General features: G+C 40.9%; 1 protein-coding gene across 1 annotated transcript in view; it reads left to right on the top strand.

Moving 5' to 3' along the window:
- cacna1ba (calcium channel, voltage-dependent, N type, alpha 1B subunit, a) overlaps window positions 1–21,945 on the top strand; it is a 387,106-nt gene that overhangs the window by 72,264 nt on the left and 292,897 nt on the right. The window contains exon 4 of the mRNA XM_074671044.1: window positions 10,532–10,623. Within this exon, the coding sequence (XP_074527145.1) occupies window positions 10,532–10,623 (92 nt within the window). The remainder of the gene's footprint in view (window positions 1–10,531; window positions 10,624–21,945) is intronic.

Here is a 21,945-nt window from a genome sequence, read left to right as displayed (position 1 = left end):
TAAATGATAAAGGAGCTCATTTGTTTGCCTCATACATTTATTTCATGTCATCTGAGTCATCACACTCCCCCCACAGTGCTTAATAATCCACATCTTCATCTTTAAAGTCAAATTCATAAATAAATGGTATCTTTCATACATTTAACAACAGCTATTTGTCAGCACTGTGCCTGCGTCGTCTTCGTCCTCTGGTATCAGTTTTAATCCTTTCCCTCAGAAGTAAAGAAACAAAGCAGTCACCTGCTCCTCTTCTCCTCCTACATCCACATTCTGTTTTCTGCTATGAGTATATGAGTAAGGGGGGGTGATAAATGAATGTTAAAGGGTGATTCTGGTGTTTTCAAACCTTGGTTGTATTTTTGCATAGAAATAATGGCCAGACAAAATGTTTTTCAGTGAGATACCTGCCTGTGACACCATCTCTCTGAGCAGACGCTCCTGACCACTGATAGTCCTTTCACAGTTTGAGTTCCTCCACCAGACCTTTGATAAAACTTACAGAATTTCTGAACTACACGAACTCCATCAGAGCAGGGTTAAAACTTCAATTGTAGAGGTCATGTCTGTTTTATTATTGTTCTCTTTACAGTTAACAGACTGAGTCCAGCTTCTTTTGCTAGTTATCTTAAGGTTTGACCACGTGTTTTACCTGAAAGTAGCTCAGTATATAAAGGGTTCCCGTAGGGGCCTGATCGTTGAAGAACACACATTAATATTCCTGCATGAGAGCAAAAACACATGCTATATGAGCCTTTTTTCTTTTAGTCACCCCTCCCCTTTATAAAGTCTGTGCATGCTGCGAACAAACAGATTACAATGTTAAAGGGCATATTGCAGGTTAATCTTTTTTTAAATTAACAATTAACATGGTCTGGTAATGGCAGTAGAATAAGTCAATCACTAATTTTGTATGTTATTCAACAAAAAAGGCACACATTTAGTGCCAGAAGTGGCTGTTTTCGGCATAGCTGTTTAAAACACTCTTTTTTCAGCATCGCGTCATTTGACATAACAAAAGGGAGTCGCATTCCTTTACTCCGATTTGAGCCAGTGTGAATGACAGGTGTTCATGAGTGAGATCGGGCATTTCGGGTTGTGTTTATTGTGTTTCTCTCACAGTATTATTTTATTTGACCATTGATTAAGATGATTCAGATGCATTTGGATGGATGCAGAAATACTAGCTCAAAAGGAAATTGAGTCCATGTTTTCAGACTCAGTGAGTTAGCTTCCATGCTCAGATTCGTTTTGTGCAGCTGACAAGATGGGACTTTATTTCTGCATTGGTCACAAAAACAGCAGTAACCAGTGGTGCCTATTTCTCTACAGGAAGATTGATATGATGGAGGCTTTTTTATAAAGCCCCCCCCCCCCTTTGGGAAACAAAAAGTGGTTTCCCACGATGTTCGCTTAGGCCTATCCCTTGATCTAAGTTGGACCCTAAAACGACATTTTTCCGAAGGAAAGACACTGCAGTGCAGGGGGCTGCTATCGTGTCCCTACACTGTACAGGGGGGGGTGAACCTGTGGCTGCCTACCTGTCAACTGAGCTGTTCCAGTGCCCGTAGTGTACAACTGGCCATGCATGAACAGGTAAAGAGAGAAAACAGCACTTTAAAAAAAAAAAAAAAAACTTTTCTCCCGTGATCTTGGAGCCTCCTACCACCAAAAAAGTCATATATTTGTCACTATCGCTTTTCTCTAATTTTCTCGCTAGGGGGTCCAGAAAGTCGCTAAAAATAGCAACAAAGTCATTAAGTTGGCATCACTGCTCCACAGCTTTCCTATGGACATTATTCCTCCCAATCCTGCCCTGTTCCCAGTCTCCATCTTTCCTAACAGACTTATAATTATAACCCTGAGGACCATCATATGGACAGGAATAGAAAGATTTTCTGCCTCTTCATTGACAAGAGTGACAGTTTGATCCATGTTTATGGATGTTTAACAGAGGCAGAAGCAGCGAGACTCCCAATTGTGACATCACCTTCAAAGATTTTCTTTTTTACTAAAACGTGACCAGGAGACCCCATGATTTATTAATTTAGGAATTTCCTTCAGGATATTATTTTCAAGTTATTTTACTATCAATTTCTTGACAGTTGGTTTTAACCTGCAATATGCCCTTTAAATCAAACATTTATAAATCAGCTGTAGTTTAGTTTGTCACACCAATATTGTTCACTTATCCAATGTTTTCTTCACCATCTTTTTAGGCTTTTTAATCACACAGCTTCCTTTCTCTCAGCCTCTGTTCTCATGGTGCTGATCTCCAGCACAGAGCTCTCTTTTTACCACCACGTGTTGCACCATGGGGAATATTCTGTGGGTTCTGTTGAACTGTGATTATTTACAGTTGTTAGAAAGACTCTGTTTCTCATGAGTACCATCACTTGCTGTTGTGAAGAAAGGACTCCTGCCAAGTCGTGCATTTGTTTTGGGGATCAGATCTTCTTCTTGACTCTGCTTCTCTTTGTTCGAGACAACTTTTCCCAGGCTGCAATTTGTATTTGTTTGTATTTATAGTCATGCTGTGTAAACTCAGTTTGTAGTTTAGTGCCCTGAAACTGAGCAGACTATATGTTTGGTGTTCCTCACAGGCCGGTGCTCTGAGACGTGTCTGTAACTTCTAATGTTAGTGAATCCTGATTCTGTCCTACCAGAGCTCATCTACCAACTCCAACCTCACCAAGCAGAGCTAACGTAACCTGGCTCTTCATTTTATTGAGGGTATGCATGTGGCATCACAGCAAGGAGAAGTCTGGTTAAGCCTACTGAGTGGCAGAAAGAGGAAGATGAATGGCAGTGTTGGTTTTAATATCCTCTAAACTCTAAAACAAAATCAAAAAATGGGAAAGAGCTGTTGCGCGATCGATTGACCAAAGATGCTTGAAAAACTATCAAAGCTATTTGATGACAGGCTACTGAAAAACAAAGAGAAGAGAAAACGATAGATTGCTGCAAATTACAGAACAATGCAGGCAGCAAAAGCTGGATTTCAGGTTCCTGTTTTGTGTCAGTTAACGTAAATGTATGCTGTAATTTTGGGTTAAATCATTCCTTGAATTACCAAATCTTTAAATGTTCTCATTTTGGTATTCAGCCAAATTTTTCATAACTAAAACATTTTTGTCTTTGTGTGATTATGAATTTTGTGCTTGACATGAATTGTAAAATAGCTTAAACTGAGGTTGACCCAGTTTTCCAAATTAGGGCAGCACAAGCAGCTGTAGCTGGGTTATATAAAGTATTTGATATCAACTATACATAAATACCAAAATTACAAATAGATAATTCATTCACTTGGGTTAATACACTGTATTTTGTAAATTAAATCATATAGAGGCTTTGCATTGTGTGTTGTCCTGGTGTTGAAATAAGATACAAATAAATGTCAGGGCATGATTTCTGGCCATGTGTCGATGTTTGTGGACCCCTTGCTTTTTGGTGGCTTTAACGTATCAATGATAGGTTCAACTTTACTTAATTTCATGTCAAATTCCACATTTTTCCAGGTGTCACTGTGTTTACTGTGTTTTTCCACTCAGTCTGACTGAGAGGGGGCGTGTCCCTGAAGGGAGGTGACATCAACACATACCATTTATGGATAGACTCTCCAGTTTGAACAGACCACTACAGAATAACTGCTGCATGTAGGTTGGAATGAACATTAGCACAAACAGATCCAGTTTGCTGGTGTGGTGTGTTTAAAGGGACTTTTGTCCTGTGTGCCGTCGAGTTGACCACGGGCACTAATGTAAAAGGGAAACTATTTAAATATCACTCATTAGAAAGCCCTCACAGGCAATAGCAGTCATTTACAGTCACCACATTTATTCAAACTGAACATGTGCACACTGATTGGACCCCGCACTTCATAGGTCATACTCGAACACTGTTGTACTCTGGTTTCTTCACCCATATCTGCCCCAGTCTTTACAACACTTTTTGTGGGTCAGTGTCACAAAGGGCTCAACAACAAAGAGGGAAGAGGACCCAGGGCTGATAAAATAGATTTATGAAACAATAACTTAAGAAACCAAGAAGACTACTTCCAAAATCTAAAACTTACTGTGGCTCTAACAGCTCGATACACAAAGTCAAAAACTGCAAGAGAAAAACTCGTCCCCGCTGAAGAGCTTCACAGCTGTAGGATTCACTGAATCAAAGAGTTTATTAAAAAGACTCAGTGGAGAGACCTGACCCTGAATCTGCAGTTTAGATGGGGGACTGCCACAGTCTTAAAGCAGAGTGTATCGTTAAAACTCCAGCTGCTTGCAGATTTACAGCCAGCCTGGCCCAGGCTCTGACACTGGCTGGATAAATGTGAGGATAAGAAGTGAGAGAGAAAAAATCCGGCATCACTTTCTCACCGTTTTCTGGCCCGAGCGGGGTTCAGGTGAGGAGAGGCCTGCATTTATCGGCCACTGTAACTTTAGTCCAGCGTTAATCATGAAACACGTTCCATTTGTCCTGAACTCTATACAGCTCCTGTCTAAAAACACAGAGGAACAGGTTTTTAAAGCCTGTACGATTGATTTAATGTCTGATGTGATGTGATGGGGCTAATACTGCTATATGTTCACTCCTGTAAGACCAAAAGTTGAGGGAAACACTTCAGGCCAGTGATTAGAAGGACATGGATTGACGATAATTTGTCCAAATTATCTTTGAAGAGGGGGTATGCTGCCTTTTGTAGTCTTTATTCTGTCCCTCTGGTACCCCTGTTGTTGCTTTACACAACTATTTATAAAGGCTGTTCATGCTGAATACTGTTACATCTGGACTGCTGTTGATTAATCAGAAGGTCATAGAAAAAGTTTCATGATAATTAGTGTGCGACCCTTCATGTGTGAAGGCCTCATGTTGAGTGAAGATTAAACCCAGGTGTTGTAGAGAGAATGAAGGCCCAGCGGGATGTTGTTTAATTCCAGATATACTGGCCTATTATTTATTTCACATGATAAGGTACTGTAGACTTTATTTTGAACACACAAAGCTGTTCCCTCTGCTCATTACTAACTCAAAACAGATCGGCCGGTCTGTTTTGAGTTAGTAATGACAAGGTTTTATTTTTTCTTTTCTCAGGAAAGATTCAGCTCATGTTAATTCAAGCTTCAAGAAAAGTTATAAAAATTTGTTAACAGTACAATTTTTTTGTATCATTGCATATTTATTTATTTATTTGTAATTATTTTCAGATTACACGATGAAGTTTATCAATACTCTTAAACTGAATCTAAGACTCATTTGATCTTACATCGCAGCTTTAAAGACAGGCTTTTTGTTCAAATTAAAGAGAGGGTATTCTGCTCCTTTATAAACATGGATATAAAGAACCAATGCTGGATGTTCAGACAGAGAATGTGCAGATTTCAGACATATTCATATCTTCTATAAATCCCTGAATCTGTCTGTTAATGTCACAATCAGACTGCTTAAACGATGATGTCACTGCATAGCAGTCTCCTTACATGTTCATGACACATTTGAGGGGCTGATCAATCAGGGGTTTGTGGAGGCGCTTTAAAGAGACATCTGCTAAAATAAAAAGTTTAAGGCAGAGGCTGAAAGTAGATTTTTTAAAAATACCAGGTTATATATATATATATATATATATATATATATATATATATATATATATATATATACACACACCTGTTTTTTTGTTTGTTTTTTGTTTTTTGTTTTGCTGTGAATCATGTAAAGCTATTTAGCAAGCCTTAGGAAAAGCACCATGCCCCTTCTTTAAGTTCAGTGATCTCTAAGAACCCATAAACGGTTTGTTGCTTACTTTCAGCTTCCAGCAGTAACACAACTTAACAGATGCTGACTGCTGTAAAACCTTAATGAACTCTTACACTACTACATGTTCACCTTGTATGAGTGAAAATTAATCGACTTCTGTATCTGAAAGCAGGTTGCTTCCACTGTCAGGAATATTTTTTTCAAGATAAAGAATAAAAACTGTTTGACTTAATGTAAGATGAGGATCTTACATCTCTTTACTAAAGTCTCAATTGATTATTTATTACTGCAGACCCACAGAGCCAAGGACATTAATATAGCTTGCTGGATTCTCACACAGTTTGATGACACAGTGACCAAACTGGTAGAACCTGAGTTGTGAACGTTTGTTTCTAGCCATGTTGTAGTAGAGGGGCAGCACAGCTAAAAACAGTAAACTCTAAAAAAAGATCCCTACACTGAGACCATAAACCTTTGATAGAAAGGTTTGAGTGACTTTTGAAGAGGCTGGGCTCATGGCCTGCACTTATTTTTGTTGAACTTTTGAGGGCAGCCCATCAGTTAACAGAACTCTGGGCATGGAAGGGTTTCTGACCCAAACCACCTGCTCTGGGTTTTTATCCCCTGAGTTAACAAAGGTCCCACCACACTGTTCCACCGTGAGGACTGTTTCTGTTTCAGTTTTACAATTACATCACAGGTCCTAAACTATCAACTTCATTTATATACACTCTAGAGAGTGTGTTGTAGTATCTTTGCAGAATCTTGTCTGAGCCTCCATTTGGGATTTGCTTTCTCTTCCTGCTCTCAACATAGGCGGATATTTTCTTGTTGCACCCTCCTTCCTATCTGCCCTGCTTGCTCTTGGTCTGTTTCTGTCTGAACTATCAGAGCTTCTCTTTGTATTCTATTCATGACCTAAAATCATGGATTTGATCGGCTGGTCTTTGAATGTAATAGATCCAACTTTCTCAACGAGGAAATTGGGCAAAAGGGAGCCTGCCGGCCCCGATGGAACGTGTGTAGCCGGGTATGCGATCGACTATTTGTGGAGGGTCATATACCTGTTGATCCTTTCTGTTGAGGATGCTCAAGATGTCTACATATTTGGAATTATGATAAAAGGCCAAGGCAAACCTTTTCTGACACTCTTCACCTTTCTGCAGCTGAAAGCTTGATCCTGTGGTTTAAGTGCCTCGGACATGTCACTGGTTTATTGGTTGCATGCCTGTTCACATGATGCATGTGATGAGGTGTGTTTTTATCTTTCATGTTAATTGTCTGATCCTGCTATCCCCTGCACTCCTTCCTTTGAATGATAGGGTTATTGACAGTATATAATCTAACGCCCCGTTTGTGCAATGTTCCATCTGAAAACGCTAAAACGCAATGAAATAAGTCTGCTTTTACACAGAAACACCGAGGGACTGAAAACACTGTAGTATAAGAATGCCAGGCCTGCAGGTGGTGCCATAACTGTCTTGTCCAGGAGCAGCTATTGGGAGATCTCCACCGAGGTAGAGTTGAGCCGATCACCTGATGTATTAGGGAATACCAGTGCAAAAGTGGAGCAACAGATGCTTATTTTTTTAAAGACAGTCACAGATTCAGCAGATTGAGCAGCACAAGCTCAGCACGGTAGTTTGCGACGATCATAACAACAGTACAGTTGTCCTGTTGTGTGCGCTTGCGCGAAGCGGAGTGCGACGTCAGCGTTTCCATTGCAAATGCCCAGCAATTTACACAGCAATGGTGTTGGCAGTGTTTCAGAAAAATCCCACTCTGGAGGCTGTTTTCAAAAGTTTGGGTTTTAGGTTGGCTGAAATGCTGTTTCTGTACAAGCGCGAGGCTGAAACACAAGCAAATTTTGTGCTTTTCACCCTAAAACCATTGTTATGTGAACTGTCTCTAAGATTCACAGTCTTCACAACCCCGCCACCCCCCACCCCACCCCACCCTCAGAGAGGGCCCCCCCAAGCCTCCCTTCTACCAGCCCCTTTGTGTGAACTTGCAGACTTAACGCCTCTTCTTTTTGATCTGCTGTGGCTTTGATTTTATTTCTCTGGACGTCACATGAATATAGATGTACCCGGCTGTTCTTGGTGTCTTACCCTATGGAAAAGAGACTGCAGATGAAAGCGATGCTCAGGCAGATGGTTGGTGCAGGAGGAGAGGTGGATGCAGGGCTGAGAAACAGAACTCCCCTGGCAGGAACAGACAGGGGCGTTCTCTCAGTGTGAAGCAGCTCAGATGGACATCAGGCTTATGGAGGCCTTGTTGCCGTGAATGATTGATGTTTACATTGGGGCTGCTTCCTGCTGTGTAACACTCTGCACAGGGAGCATGTTGTGCTCTCTGGCTGATGCACTCTGATGATTTGTACTGGCAGCATCATCAGGCGCTGGCAGGAGTGTGTTAACACTACTCCCTCAGCACACAGCAGTCCCACAGAGACTCAGGTAGAAGATGGCTGTGAGGTTTGAAGATGTTCAATTATTCCACAGGATTAGAAATCAAGTGAAGAAAAAACAGTCTGTTTACATACACATCAACCCCGGAAGTGTTGTTTTTCGTAGATGATATCTTGGAGCTGCTCCCTGAACATCGGCCTGTGTATCGTCAGGTTAATCTTCTCTAACTGCAGCAGCCTATCAGGCCTGAAAACCTGTTTTTAAGATGATGACCTGTCAGAAGATTGTACCCAGAGCTGGTTTTCCAAGAAAGTGTCCTTGTCTCTAAAACAAACAGGTGTTGCAGTAACAGCCACTTCAAACACTACACTGTACAATTTTTCATTGTAAAACAACGGTAAAATATTGGCTGCTGAAATGGCATCAGTAATTTCCAATTTACGTGTACATTTACTGTAATTATTTTTTTTCAGTGTAGTACTGTAGATTGGATTACAGTATATGAATGCGGAATAACGGTAAAATACTGCCAACCCTGCTGACAGTATTTAACTACTATTTTATATCAAAGTCCTTTTTGTTGTGATGGTGTTTTGAACACAGGGGATATAAGACCCTTCTGAACATTGAGATGTTACATGGAGGGCACAGGCAGGTAGTGGTAACTTAAATTTAACTAAAAAAAACAAAAAACTAAACTCACTTTGTCTCTCTACTTTTAATATTGACTGAAACACTGTAAAAAATCATTGGGTACAAGGTCCATGCCATTAATCATAGACAGCCTGTGCCCCCTGCAGTGTAACAGCTGAAATCCACTAGATGCAGTCTGTCTCCAGTCCGTAAAGGCAATGGATCAGATAGGTTTCCGTTTAAGTAAGCTGTCAACTCACACTGGATCTGCACCGTTGCGGTCTGGCTGCGTGGCTGGTCCGCCATGTTGCGGGTTGTACCCAGCCATCCTAGTTTTGATGGCTGCGAAGCTGTGACGCATAAATTCAGCGTAGGGAAGATCGAGTGGGACAGGATGTCGTGACCAGAAACTACCTAAAAACACCCAGTGACTTACAAAATAAAAACAGACTGTGTCAGAATCAGTTTGTATTTAGCTTGACTCTGATGATAAACAGACATAATGAGCAGAGCCAGACCAGGAGCCAACAGGTTTGAGGTTTTACAGTCCAACATGAATGAAGACTGATCAATGGGGTGGGAAGAGCAGGAACTCCTCAGTCTGTGACTCCTGCTGTCTGTCAGTCACACTGCTTGTTGGGCTGAACACACAGCTGATGTGAGTTGACAAACGCAGTCAAGACGCAACGGAACAGTGGTGGGCTGCAGACATATTCAGTGTATTTGAGGCACAACATCATAGCATCTCATCTCCACTGTGTCCCCTCCTCACTCATGGTTACAAAATGCCATCATAACAAAAATGACTTTGCTGTAAAATAACGGTTAAATACTGGCAGCAGGGCTGGCAGACTTTACTTTTATTTTACAGGGACGTTTTTCACAGTGCTGTATTTAAACATATCAGGATTTATGTTAACATTTCCTCATAAATTTGCTGTAGTTTGTTACAGTGTGTATGAAGCTGATTCACTTCCCTATGTTAGTTTCTTTTTTTTTTTTTTCCATCTGGCTCCTTTGTTGAAAAACCATCAGGAGAAGTTAAAGTAAAGCTACACCCATTCAAACCTCCTCCATATACCAGGAACCAGACTCGGAACCATGGCAGATAGAGTCTTCTGTGCTGCTGCTCCACATTTGTGGAATGCCTTCCCTGACACCTTGAGGGCACTGCAATCTATAGAGTGTTTTAAAAAAGGGTGAAAGACATTTTTTTTTCGCAGAGCTTTTAGCCACCTTGATGCTTTTTAAAATTATCTGCTACACCCAATTGTTTTTTACACCATTCTAAAACTGACACCCCTCCACACGCAAGCACACACAGACACACACAGACACACACACACACACACACACACACACACACACACACACACACACACACACACACACACACACACACACACACACACATCTTTTTAAATTTTTTATTTTCTGTTTTTTTATTTAACTGTAGCACTCTGAGATGGTCCGATGAAAAGGGCTTCATAGATAAAAATGTATTATTATTATTTGAAGCGAGGCTATTAACCTCTACAGGATCAGCTCCATCCATAAAGTTCAAATCAGTAGAGCATTGAGTATATCAGCAATTCATGCCACAAGGGAGGAAAGACATTTGTTGATCTAAATGTTGTATCGTTTCGTACATTTCATCTTCTCTTCAGACAGTCAATTACTTGTGAGGAGCACATCCTGTTGTCCTTACCTCTTGCTCTTCTTGTTGTTTTTGTGTACAGGATCCTGGCCACTGTGGGGGCGGATTTTGATCTACGAACCCTGAGGGCAGTGAGAGTGCTGCGGCCGCTCAAACTGGTCTCTGGCATTCCAAGTAAGAAGACTTCACACTTTATCACCATTTTAAGACTGTGAGGGTTGGGACTAATGATCAAACACAAAGTTAGCCTGCTTCTGAAGTTCCTGAAATGAACACACGACACTACCATGACTTCACTGTTCAGTTTCTTTGTCTTTTCAAACAGAGGGATTGGAGCTGGTTTTTGTTTGTTACCACCCTCAGATAAGGAAAGATAAACTGTGGGCTGCGATTGATCAACCACAAATCCTGTTTTGTTGGGACAGTCTGAGAGTCTAGTTTTAAATATGTGGTGTTGATTATCAAAAATATTTCAGAGTTAAAGGGGACATATCATGATTGTTTCTCCTTTTCACTATGCCAGAGTAGGATGCCTGTAAAGCATTTCTGCCCTCAGTACAAGTCATTTAGTTCCTTCATTGCCCCACAATAGCATTCTCAATATCCTCAGTTTAGACCATTCTGAAAATCTCCTTGAAACGCTCTGTTTCCAGAATGACCTCCAGTAACCTCGCAACGTCACAGCCCTTTGTGCCCTGATTGGTCAGTTCTATCAGAGAGGTGGAGGGGGTAGAGCCAGGGGCGGTTTTTGCAGCATGGCAGTATTTGTTTATAGTATGTGTGTTTTATCGCTCGCTCAACATATGACACACATATGATGCCATACACCCGCAGGGCGTAGCGTCACACCTCACCCGTGTTCTCATTCAATCATTCTCTTTGTTCCGAAATAGATGATAGGGCTTACTTATCCCTGCCCTGCTGCTGATACAGACCACGGGCATTTCTCATCACAGTATCAGTGCACTATGTGTATGACTTGCTACCAGTGTATAGATGACTTTTTGACAATTGTTTAAAAAAATATTTTTAAAAAATATGACCTACCCTACCTTTATAGGGGACATATCATGCTTGTTTCTCCTTTTCACTATGCCAGACTAGGATGCCTATAAAGCATTTCTGCCCTCAGTACAAGTCATTTAGTTCCTTCAATGCCCCACAATAGCGTTCTCAATATCCTCAGTTTAGGCCATTCTGAAGATCTTGGAGAACGACCTCCAGTAACCTCGCAACGTCACAGCCCTTTGTGCTCTGATTGGTCAGTTCTATCAGAGGGGCGGAGGGGGTAGAGCTAGGAGGCGGTTTTTGCAGCATGGCAGTATTTACAAAATCGCCATACTTGATAGGGGAAACCCAGCAAGTTTGCTGTTTGCCAAAACTTCAGCGTAAGGCATTGATAGCACCAATAAAATGGCAGAGTGTAGGATGCATCCTTTTGTATTGGACCCCGAGTCAGACCCAGACGGTTCTGCAGCTCAGGAGGAAGAAAATCCACCTGGACACAGATCATCTCAGGACGCTTCAGTGTGGTGAGTCAAACCGGTACTGTAACATGAATAGTTTATACGTTTATACTCAGCTCTTGGTGGGTGTATCCCTCGGTAGTGGTTGTGTGACTAACTGACATCACAGAGGAGGAGCTGCTTTATCAGATTACTCCAATAAAAAGAAAGGATCCTCGTGTCCTCATGAAGGTCAAAATCTCAAAGCCAAATGTCAATGACCTATTTTCAGAGGCATCAAATCTTGTTCTAGGATATCAGAAAAAATACAAAATCTCATTTTTTGAAAATTCAGGGGGTAAAAGGTCTTGTTTTCAAATGTATTATATTATATGTAAGTATTAAATCAGGCATCAGCATGATGCATTTAAAGCAAAGGTTTGTTTGTATTACTGCTCTGAAAACATGTTGACCAACTAAACATGATGGTTGTCCCTAATACACAACTATATGATGCGATCTTACCCTGTAATAGAAACTGTTGCAGCCCCAGCCTTTTATGATTAAAGGTCCTCCTTTGATGTTCAGTAATATTTGTATTATGGTAGGAATGGTATGATGGTCAAATGTCCTCTCAAAACTGTAATACAGCCCCTTACCACTAGCTGGGGCTGAAACCCTGGTTAACAGTTTTGATACCAGGGCCCGTATGCTCCTCCAGCCATTAGCCAGGAAAACAGGCCATTTGTCCAAATTGTGAAAAACAACAGATTAGTGGTATGCATGAGCCAGGTTTACTCTCCAACAGAGCATTCAGTTAAGAGGAGGTAGAACCCACCATTGCACCTTTTGGGCTGTATAAAGGCAAACTTTGCGCCAATGTGTTCATGTTTAAGACAAAATATGCAAAAGCAGTCGATATTTAGGGATCCTTTGGTAAAGTATGACAATGTGGAGCTTTACAGCAAATTTAGATTGAGGAGACATGACACCTTTTTTTCATAGTTGAGACAAGGGAGGCAATCAAAGTCTCAAATCAGCAGGGCTCACTGCCCTCTGTCTGGCACATTAGCTTGGCTAATGGCTTTAATGTGTCTGAGTCCTTTCAAGGTGTGTGGTGAAATGATGGAGTTCATTAAACTGCTGCTTTTAGAGTTAATAACCAGGCTGCTGGGCCATTGCTGTCCTTGTAGCTCTTCAACCTAGGGGCGTGCAGAATGACGATCCTATGTCGTAAAGGATTTTTAAATACCTGATCCAGGCATTTGATAAGGACACTCTGCATGACACAACAATTAAGTGCTGTAAAGATGTGACTGAAGCAGTAACATTTTAGCTTGCAATGGATGTGGTTCCCATATGGCTAAAAATCTGTGAGTTGAAACAAAAAAACAACTGCTTTATTTTCCTTTTCACAGTGAACAAGCATACTCTGCACAGATTTTGTGGTTCTTCTGGATTACATTGCACTTTAAGTGTTCAAAGCAGTAACTTATAGGGGACATATCATGCTGATGCTTGATTTAATACTTAGATATAATATAATACATTTGAAAACAAGACCTTTCACCCCCTGAATTTTCAAAAAATGAGATATTGTATTTTTTCTGATATCCTAGAACAAGATTTGATGCCTCTGAAAATAGGTCATTGCCAATTGGCCGCGAGAGTTCGACCTTCGTGACAACACGAGGATCCTTTCTTTTTATTGAAGTAATCTGATAAAGCAGCTCCTCCTCTGTGATGTCAGTTAGTCACACAACCGCCACCGAGGGATACACCCACCAAGAGCTGAGTATAAACGTATAAACTATACATGTTACAGTACCGGTTTGACTCACCACACTGAAGCGTCCTGAGATGATCTGTGTCCAGGTGGATTTTCTTCCTCCTGAGCTGCAGAACCGTTTGGGTCTAACTCGGGTCCAATACAAAAGGACGTATCCTACACTCTGCCATTTTATTGGTGCTATCAATGCCTTATGCTGAAGTTTTGGCAAACAGCAAACTTGCTGGGTTTCCCCTATCAAGTATGGCGATTTTGTAAATACTGCCATGCTGCAAAAACCGCCCCCTGGCTCTACCCCCTCCACCTCTCTGATAGAACTGACCAATCAGAGCACAAAGGGCTGTGACGTTGCGAGGTTACTGGAGGTCGTTCTCCAAGATCTTCAGAATGGCCTAAAATGAGGATATTGGGAACGCTATTGTGGGGCATTGAAGGAACTAAATGACTTGTACTGAGGGCAGAAATGCTTTACAGGCATCCTAGTCTGGCATAGTGAAAAGGAGAAACAAGCATGATATGTCCCCTATAAAGGTAGGGTAGGTCATATTTTTTAAAAATATTTTTTTAAACAATTGTCAAAAAGTCATCTATACACTGGTAGCAAGTCATACACATAGTGCACTGATACTGTGATGAGAAATGCCCGTGGTCTGTATCAGCAGCAGGGCAGGGATAAGTAAGCCCTATCATCTATTTCGGAACAAAGAGAATGATTGAATGAGAACACGGGTGAGGTGTGACGCTACGCCCTGCGGGTGTATGGCATCATATGTGTGTCATATGTTGAGCGAGCGATAAAACACACATACAAGCAAATTATCTCTTACCACACGCAGAGTAAACTGCCTCACACACTTTTTTATTCCTCAACTGCTCAAATTCAACAACCGAGAGCATACAGGGAGATGCGAGCGAGTAAAAATACACAGCAAGAGCTAAAAAATGCATAGTGATAGGTATATTAAACTCTAGCATGCGCACAAGGAGTTGCTTTGTGCGCGCTGGGGTGTTGCAGCGCTCTCCCTCTCTCCTTCCGTGCACTCTGCTCGCTCGACCATACACTCTGCTCGTGAGGCAGTTTACTCTGCGTGTGTGGTAAGAGATAATTTGCTCGTATGTGTGTTTTATAGCTCGCTCGACATATGACACAAATATGATGCCATACACGTGACCGTGAGTCTTCTCTGAGAGAGTTGAATGCAACAGCTGGAGGCTATTCAGTCTGTATTTGGTAAACAATGGAAACAATGGCAGAGAAAATGAAGCTTGAGTTCAGTTGTATACAGTTCGGAGCCACTTCTTCAAGTTTTGCAACGCAGAGCAAGAGGAGGAAGACGGTTGTTGAGAAGGCTTCAAATAAAAGGTGTTCCCTCGGCACAGATGCTGCCGTCGCACACACACACACACACACACACACACACACACACACACACACACACACACACACACACACACGAACACACACACACACACACACACATACAGACAGAGCGGAGGATCGTGGTTAAGAAGTAGCCTTCATTGACCCTAACCACAACCCTAACCCTGTACTACACACACACACACACACACACACACACACACACACACACACACATATATATATATATATATATATATATATATATATATATATATATAATTGGATTTTGATAGCATGAGTGTGCTGCTTAAAAAACAAACTGAAGTCACAAGACTGATATGCTGCCTTGATAAGCTAGCTGTTATGTAGCAAGTGTGCACCTTCAATGTGGAATTTCAGTAATTTTTCATTTTAAGTTCAGCAAAACAAAAAGACAATGACTAAAAACTGAGATCTTAACAGTATGCATGTCAACATTTTTGTTGTCTGGAGTCAGCCTCTTTATGGTTACAAAGACTTAATCCCTAAAAGTGATGTGTTTGTTGAAAAGAGCCTGCTCTACTTTAGTCACAACTACAACATTGTCAGAACACAGGGTCACTATGTTGCCATGTTGTCAATGCTGTTTGCTCTGGATCTTTGGAACTACATCTTGGACAGCATATTCCTCAAAGGACTTTAATGTCTTTGGAGACAATGAATACACAAGCCAGGAACCATCAATGATTATAGCATCACATTCTGGTTGTATGTCAGGAGGAGAAATAGTAGATTCCAGAATGTTTGCAAGCTGAGACTTCCGACCAGAGTCTATGTCGCTCAGCGACAAGGAGAGACTGTTTCTCATGCCTAAAGAACTCAAGCAGGTCACACTCTCGTGATTGGCAGGCTACAAAGAGTTGCGTGAACAGACGACAGTTGTCTTTGAGTACCTGCTTCTTTCATGTCCCTGGATGCTGCAGCTGCCTCTTCTCAAAAGAAGTCAGCTTTGTTCTTTCTGATGGACTACAGAAGAAAGCCTCATAACCAGTGCTTAATTTGTCCCCAAGGAGATGCTGGGTCCCCCTTCACGCGGGCGCGAAATTATGCGCCGAAAAAAATCATTTTTTTCTCTGGTTTTAACGCATTTTTATTGTCTTTTTCCACTTTAATTTTCGCGCCTACCTGGTATAAAATTTGCAGCAACATTTGGCACACCATGTGGCCCATCAGAACACTTGGAATTAATTTGGAATGAGCAATTTAAATAACTGACATATTGCAAACAAACTTTTTTTTTTGCTAACAGAATTATTTGTGTGTCACTGTCACGTAAGCACCACATCAGAAAAAATAAATACAATAAATTTAACAAAAGCCTGAGACTATAAAATCAAGAAAAAATCAGCTGAAAAGTTCCCTATTTGGAAGGATGAAATTAAAAACATATATGACCAAACATCACTAGAATGATGAGTTGTGCACACTGCACAGTGATAATGTATCCAACCAAACATGACAGGCAGCAGACACAGTTTGATTAAATTTCCTGTCTTTTTGCCACGTTGTTGTGCGCTTTGTCCATGAATAACTTTATGCTTGTTGACCGATTGTCTTCTCTTGTAAACTGTGGTCACCACGAAGGCCTCCCAGCTCCCCTCCTCCTGTCTCTCTCACTGGCTGTCCTGTCCTTGCTCCATGTGTTTTCCCTTCAAATGGAGGGGAAATTGAATTAGGACCGAATGTTTTTTTTTTTTTAAAGAAAGCCTTAACAGAGTGTCACTCTGTCACTGTGACACATTGTCAATCCCCCTGCAACTGTATACACGCACGCACACGGCACTAAACAGCGCAGCTCGCTCTGTGACTGTCCAAGGTTGCCGAACGCTGGTATACAAATGAAGCAATGATGCTCTCATCATGCTCACACAATGAGGGGACTTTACACCACATTTTCACACTATTGTCGCTTTGACATTTTAGCAGGCTAACAGTAACAGCATCGTCAGTCACCTGGCTATTTAGTGTAGTTTGCACGCAGAGCGGGTGCGGAAACAAAACCATCCCAATGCGCATTGCGTTGTGACACGTGACCGCATGAATCCCCCTCCCCCACGCCCTTTTTACTTAATTTCTGAGTATAATGCAAAAGAAATAAGACAACAGGTGTCACTTCAGAGAGAATTAAAGCACAGAGAAAACATAGATAAAAACACAGTTTAATTATTGACAGGGAAGGTCCTGGAGCAGATCAAAGAGGTGCCGGAGCGCACTCCGGCTAGCTCCGGCACAATTTAAGCACTGCTCATAACCCAGGCCATTGAGAAAGTCTCTGAAGGCACCTTGACCTTTCTCAAAGTGAGTTCTTACAAAGTCAGCCGCTCTTGGGCGTGCAATGGCTTTTGTGTCCAGTGGAAGCCAATATTTTGACTCTTCCTGGAAAGGATTTCCCAGATCCTTCATCATACCAAACAATTTCTGGACCTTGTCAAGAAGGACTTTGGAGAGTTACTGGTTTATTCATGATGCCAGATATCTTCATTTGCTACTTGGCCTGTAGCAAATGAGATGCCAGCTCATACTGGTTGACTCTCATCTCATCACTCCTATAAAATTATACACACTGAGACAGCTTAACCCCATGATTTCAATGGTTGATCGTGGATGTTGCTTTTCAACTTGATGCAATATCTGTGATCAGACAGCTTCCACAAAACACACTAGTTAGAGTCACATGATGCGGCCATTTTGAAAACTAGCAGCTATATCAGTATTTAGTTGACACCATTGAGTTCTTCCCGTGAGAACATGGTCATTTTTATGTTTGGATCACTGACACACTTCTGTTCAATTTAAGTTTTATTCCAGAAAACATTTTTTTGCATTCCATAGGGTGGCCATCTTTAAAGCTGACAGCCACCTTGGATTTTTTGCTGGATAATGTACTTTTCTTAAAAAAACACATCCTGGACAATATTTTTTGCCAAATTCGGTGCTTGTATCACAATGTGAACAATTCTTATAAAAAATTGACTTAACCTGCTGCACCAATATTTCCTCTGGACAATCAGACTACTTCCTAGTCCTTGGTTTTGCACATGCACGTCTAGTGAAGGGGTGTCCCAATTCTCCATAAGTTGAAGGGAAAGGGCTATACAGATCTTCAAATGAAAACCAATGGGGACCTCACTTGAAACCAAGAGGTATGGCAAGTTTCCCATGATACTCATGTTTTTATCAGCTATCCAATCCTTTTCTACACCACATAAATAGAAGCCATGTTTTGAATTGTTGATTGTTGTTTGAAATCGCTCGTTATAATGATCTAGCTAATGCTGGTATAACAACAGCTACAGCTAATAATAGCTACACCGATGTCAGAGCAGGGTGAACAATTCATGGCAAACAGACTTGACACAATGAACTGCATTTCATGAATGATTAGACAGATAAGCTGCATTCAGGAGCTGTGATAAGCTATGATAAGCTAACGTTACAGTATTTAGGAGCTACATAGTATAGCTTCTGAATACTGTAATGTTAGGTAAACGTTAGCTTTTTTATAGCTTAGCTTTCTCATTACTCATGTAATGCAGTCCATGGTTGTGAAATTTGTTTGCTGTGAATGTGTCATCCTAATCTGACATCAGTTAAAGCTATGGTGTACTATTTGGAAGCTTTGCACATCTTAATAACACCATTTGTAGGACTGTTATGGTCCTATGGTCCAATCTACACAATATAAAGACCAAAAAGAATGTAAAAAATCCATTCAGTATATCCGCTGCAAAGCTGCATACTAGTTGACCAAAAAAAAAATCAGCGAGACAATAATCCAAAGCATACTGCAAAAGCTACACAGGAATGGTTAAAACAGAACCAGGTAAATGTTCTGTAGTGGCTGAGTCAAAGCCCAGACCTCAATCCTACAGAGAATTTGTGGCTGGACTTCAAAAGGGCTGTTCATGCCCGATACCTGTGCAACCTGAAAGAGCTTGAGCAGTTTTGCAAAGAAGAATGGAGCAAAATTGCTGTGGGTAGATAAATAAGATTGATTGAGACTTATCCACACAAACTCACTGCTCTGATTGCATCCAACGGTGCATCTACAAAATACTGACTTGAAGGGGGTAAATAATTATGCAAACAATGTTATTTCTTTGTAAATCTTTACTTCATTGACATTACTTTGTAGAAATCTGTTTTCACTCTGACATTAAATACTTTTTTCCAATAAATTTTTGTGTTAAAAAAGCCTAATTTTATTGGTCATGATTGATTTATGGAAGCACTAAAAGGGTAACACATCAAAGGGGGTGAATACTTATGATAGGCACTGCAATGGCAGTAAAACATCTTGTTGCTGTGAATGCAGCAATGCATTCACAGCATATGTTCTTCTGTGACAAAAAAATTTCTTCTTCTTCTTCTTCTTCTTCTTCTTCTTCTTCATTCTTCTGCCCGCTTTTTTGGACCGCTAAAACTCCAGCAAACTTCAACCGATTTTCACCGTTCAAACTTCAAAACGTGTGTTTCAGTTGGGACAAGGGGGCTATGACTCTTCAGAAACTTTTCACAAATACTTTCCGAGATATTCAACGATTTACGAAATTTCGGTCCCATAGAGATGAATGCGAAATTTTCAAAATTTCCTCTCTTCAGGACATTTTTTCAGCCTGCTTCAAACCCTCCTCATTCAGTCATACATTCAGCTACAAACTCCATTCAAACTTCAAAATATTCAGCTACCTTTTGGCTTCATTCAGTGGGTTTCAAATGTTTCCTAGCATTCCTAGTTTCTTCACAATGACCCTTCAAAGGTCATGATGCATTTCAGCTCTTCGAGCCGTTTAACATTGGTGTGTATTGGACGGAATGTTTCGGCTTAGAGTGGGAGAGGGGGAAACGAAACCTGGAAAATTTCTGGGTAAACTGCTCTTTTGGTCACAATTTTCGCTCCACATAGGCATATTATATGTCAAAATGGAGGAGGGCTTATCCTGCTTCTGACAAAGTGGTTTTTAAAGCAAAAGGATGGAGCACTTTTTCACAAAATGGCCAACTGTCATGAGAAGTTAAAAAAAATCCCCATATACCTCCATGTTAATTCCTGAGGGGTTTTCTCAGAGAACAGTAAAATTTCCCTTATCTATCTATCGCTCTCGTGGGTTCGTTTCTTGACCTTCATGCATGAAACTTAGATTGACAGCTTCCTCTGGGTCTCAGGATTCCTACGGTGTGTTCATTTTTATTCTAGCCCTCACGGTTTTGGCAAGGTGACAGGAGATTCGGACTCTTGCTTTGCCACAAAATCTTCAGAAGATTACAGTAACAAGGGCAAAGTTGTGCACCTGCACCTGCTGCCTTTAACGAGCAGGGAGCAGGTCACCGTGGAAACCTTTGATCTCATGCAGCTGTTTATAGTAACTCATCAAAACATTCAGGAACAATGACAAGCGTGTGTGTTAATTTATCATTGATCGCCAATGTAAAATCTGGCTTCAGAAAAGCCTCAGCAGACAGGTTTACAAGATTGAACACACACACACACACACACACACACACACACACACACACACACACACAAACACACACACACACACACACACACACACACACACACACACACACACACACACACACACACACACACACAGGGCAGAAAGTATCACACTTTAACAGCATTTGACTTCCATTTCCCTGAGTCAGCTCCTTATTTTCCTAGATTTTTTTATTTAAATTTACATTCCTTCCTTTAATTCCTGCATTGATTCAGCCATTCAAACTTTTAAATCCAATTTTAGATTACACTGATTCATGCTTCATCATCATTCTTTTTGTCAGAATTGCAAGCACCTTTACACCCTGATTTCAAAGGGAATGTGTTGGAATCAACAGACTCCACCAGCTCTCTGATGGCAGTTGGTAAACAATGATCACCATGGCAACATCTGGCTTCAGATGGGCCTCAGCCTACAGGCCTACATGGTTAAAAAAACTCACACACAGGACACACAGGATTACATTTTAACAGGGTTTAAGATAGCCGACTTACATTTACCCACAGTCAGGTCATTATTTCCATAAATGTTCTTTAAAATTTGATTCATTCCTTTAATTTTTGAATACACGCAACCATTTCAACTTTAAATTCATTCATCCATTCCATTTATTGTCCATTTATTTCCTTTCATCCAAGAGTTCATGGCAGGCTAATTCAGCATTCTGCATTAGCAGTTGAGCGCAAGCTTTTACAGGACTTCTTTAAACAATTTTCAGACATATCCTCAGTCATTCATGATCAGCATTCTGCATCAGCAGTTGAGCACAAGCTTTTAAAGACTTCATTCAACCATTTTAAGACACATCTTCAGTCATTCATGTTCAGCGTTCTGCATTAGCATTTCAGTGCAAGCCCTGCATGACTTCATTCAACCATTTTCGGACACATCTTCAGTCATTCATGTTCAGCTTCTGCTGTAGCATTTCAGCGCGAGTTATTTAAGACTTCATTCAGCCATTTTCAGACATATCTTCAGTCATCCATGTTCAGCATTCTGCATTAGCAGTTCAGCGCAAGCAGCTTCAGCATTCTGCATTCACAGCGCAATTTCTTCAGAAATTGCTTTTCTAGTTAAAAATTGTTTTCTTGATCTGCTCTCAGTCACATCATGACCACTCTCCAGGTTAATTGCTGTTTATGCATGCTAGGCATGTGCAATTTCAATTTGTTAGATAATGGTTTTCCAAAAGTTCCCTCAAAAATATGGCTTTTTGCACCTGCGTCACTTTCATGGTATAATTAGTTAACCGGCCAATCATTTGCAGTTGCACATGCGGCTCACGCTAACGCCCTACCAAAACGGTATGTTAAGACTAATGGTCCTGTTTGTTTAATGACTGAGCATGCATAAGGGCCC

This window comes from Halichoeres trimaculatus, unplaced genomic scaffold, assembly GCF_033239565.1.
Source record: "Halichoeres trimaculatus isolate MK-OKI-2021-1 unplaced genomic scaffold, fHalTri1.1 fHalTri1_scaffold_5, whole genome shotgun sequence".
NCBI classification, from domain to species: Eukaryota; Metazoa; Chordata; class Actinopteri; order Labriformes; family Labridae; genus Halichoeres; species Halichoeres trimaculatus.
This window is presented reverse-complemented; position numbering and strand designations above follow the sequence as displayed.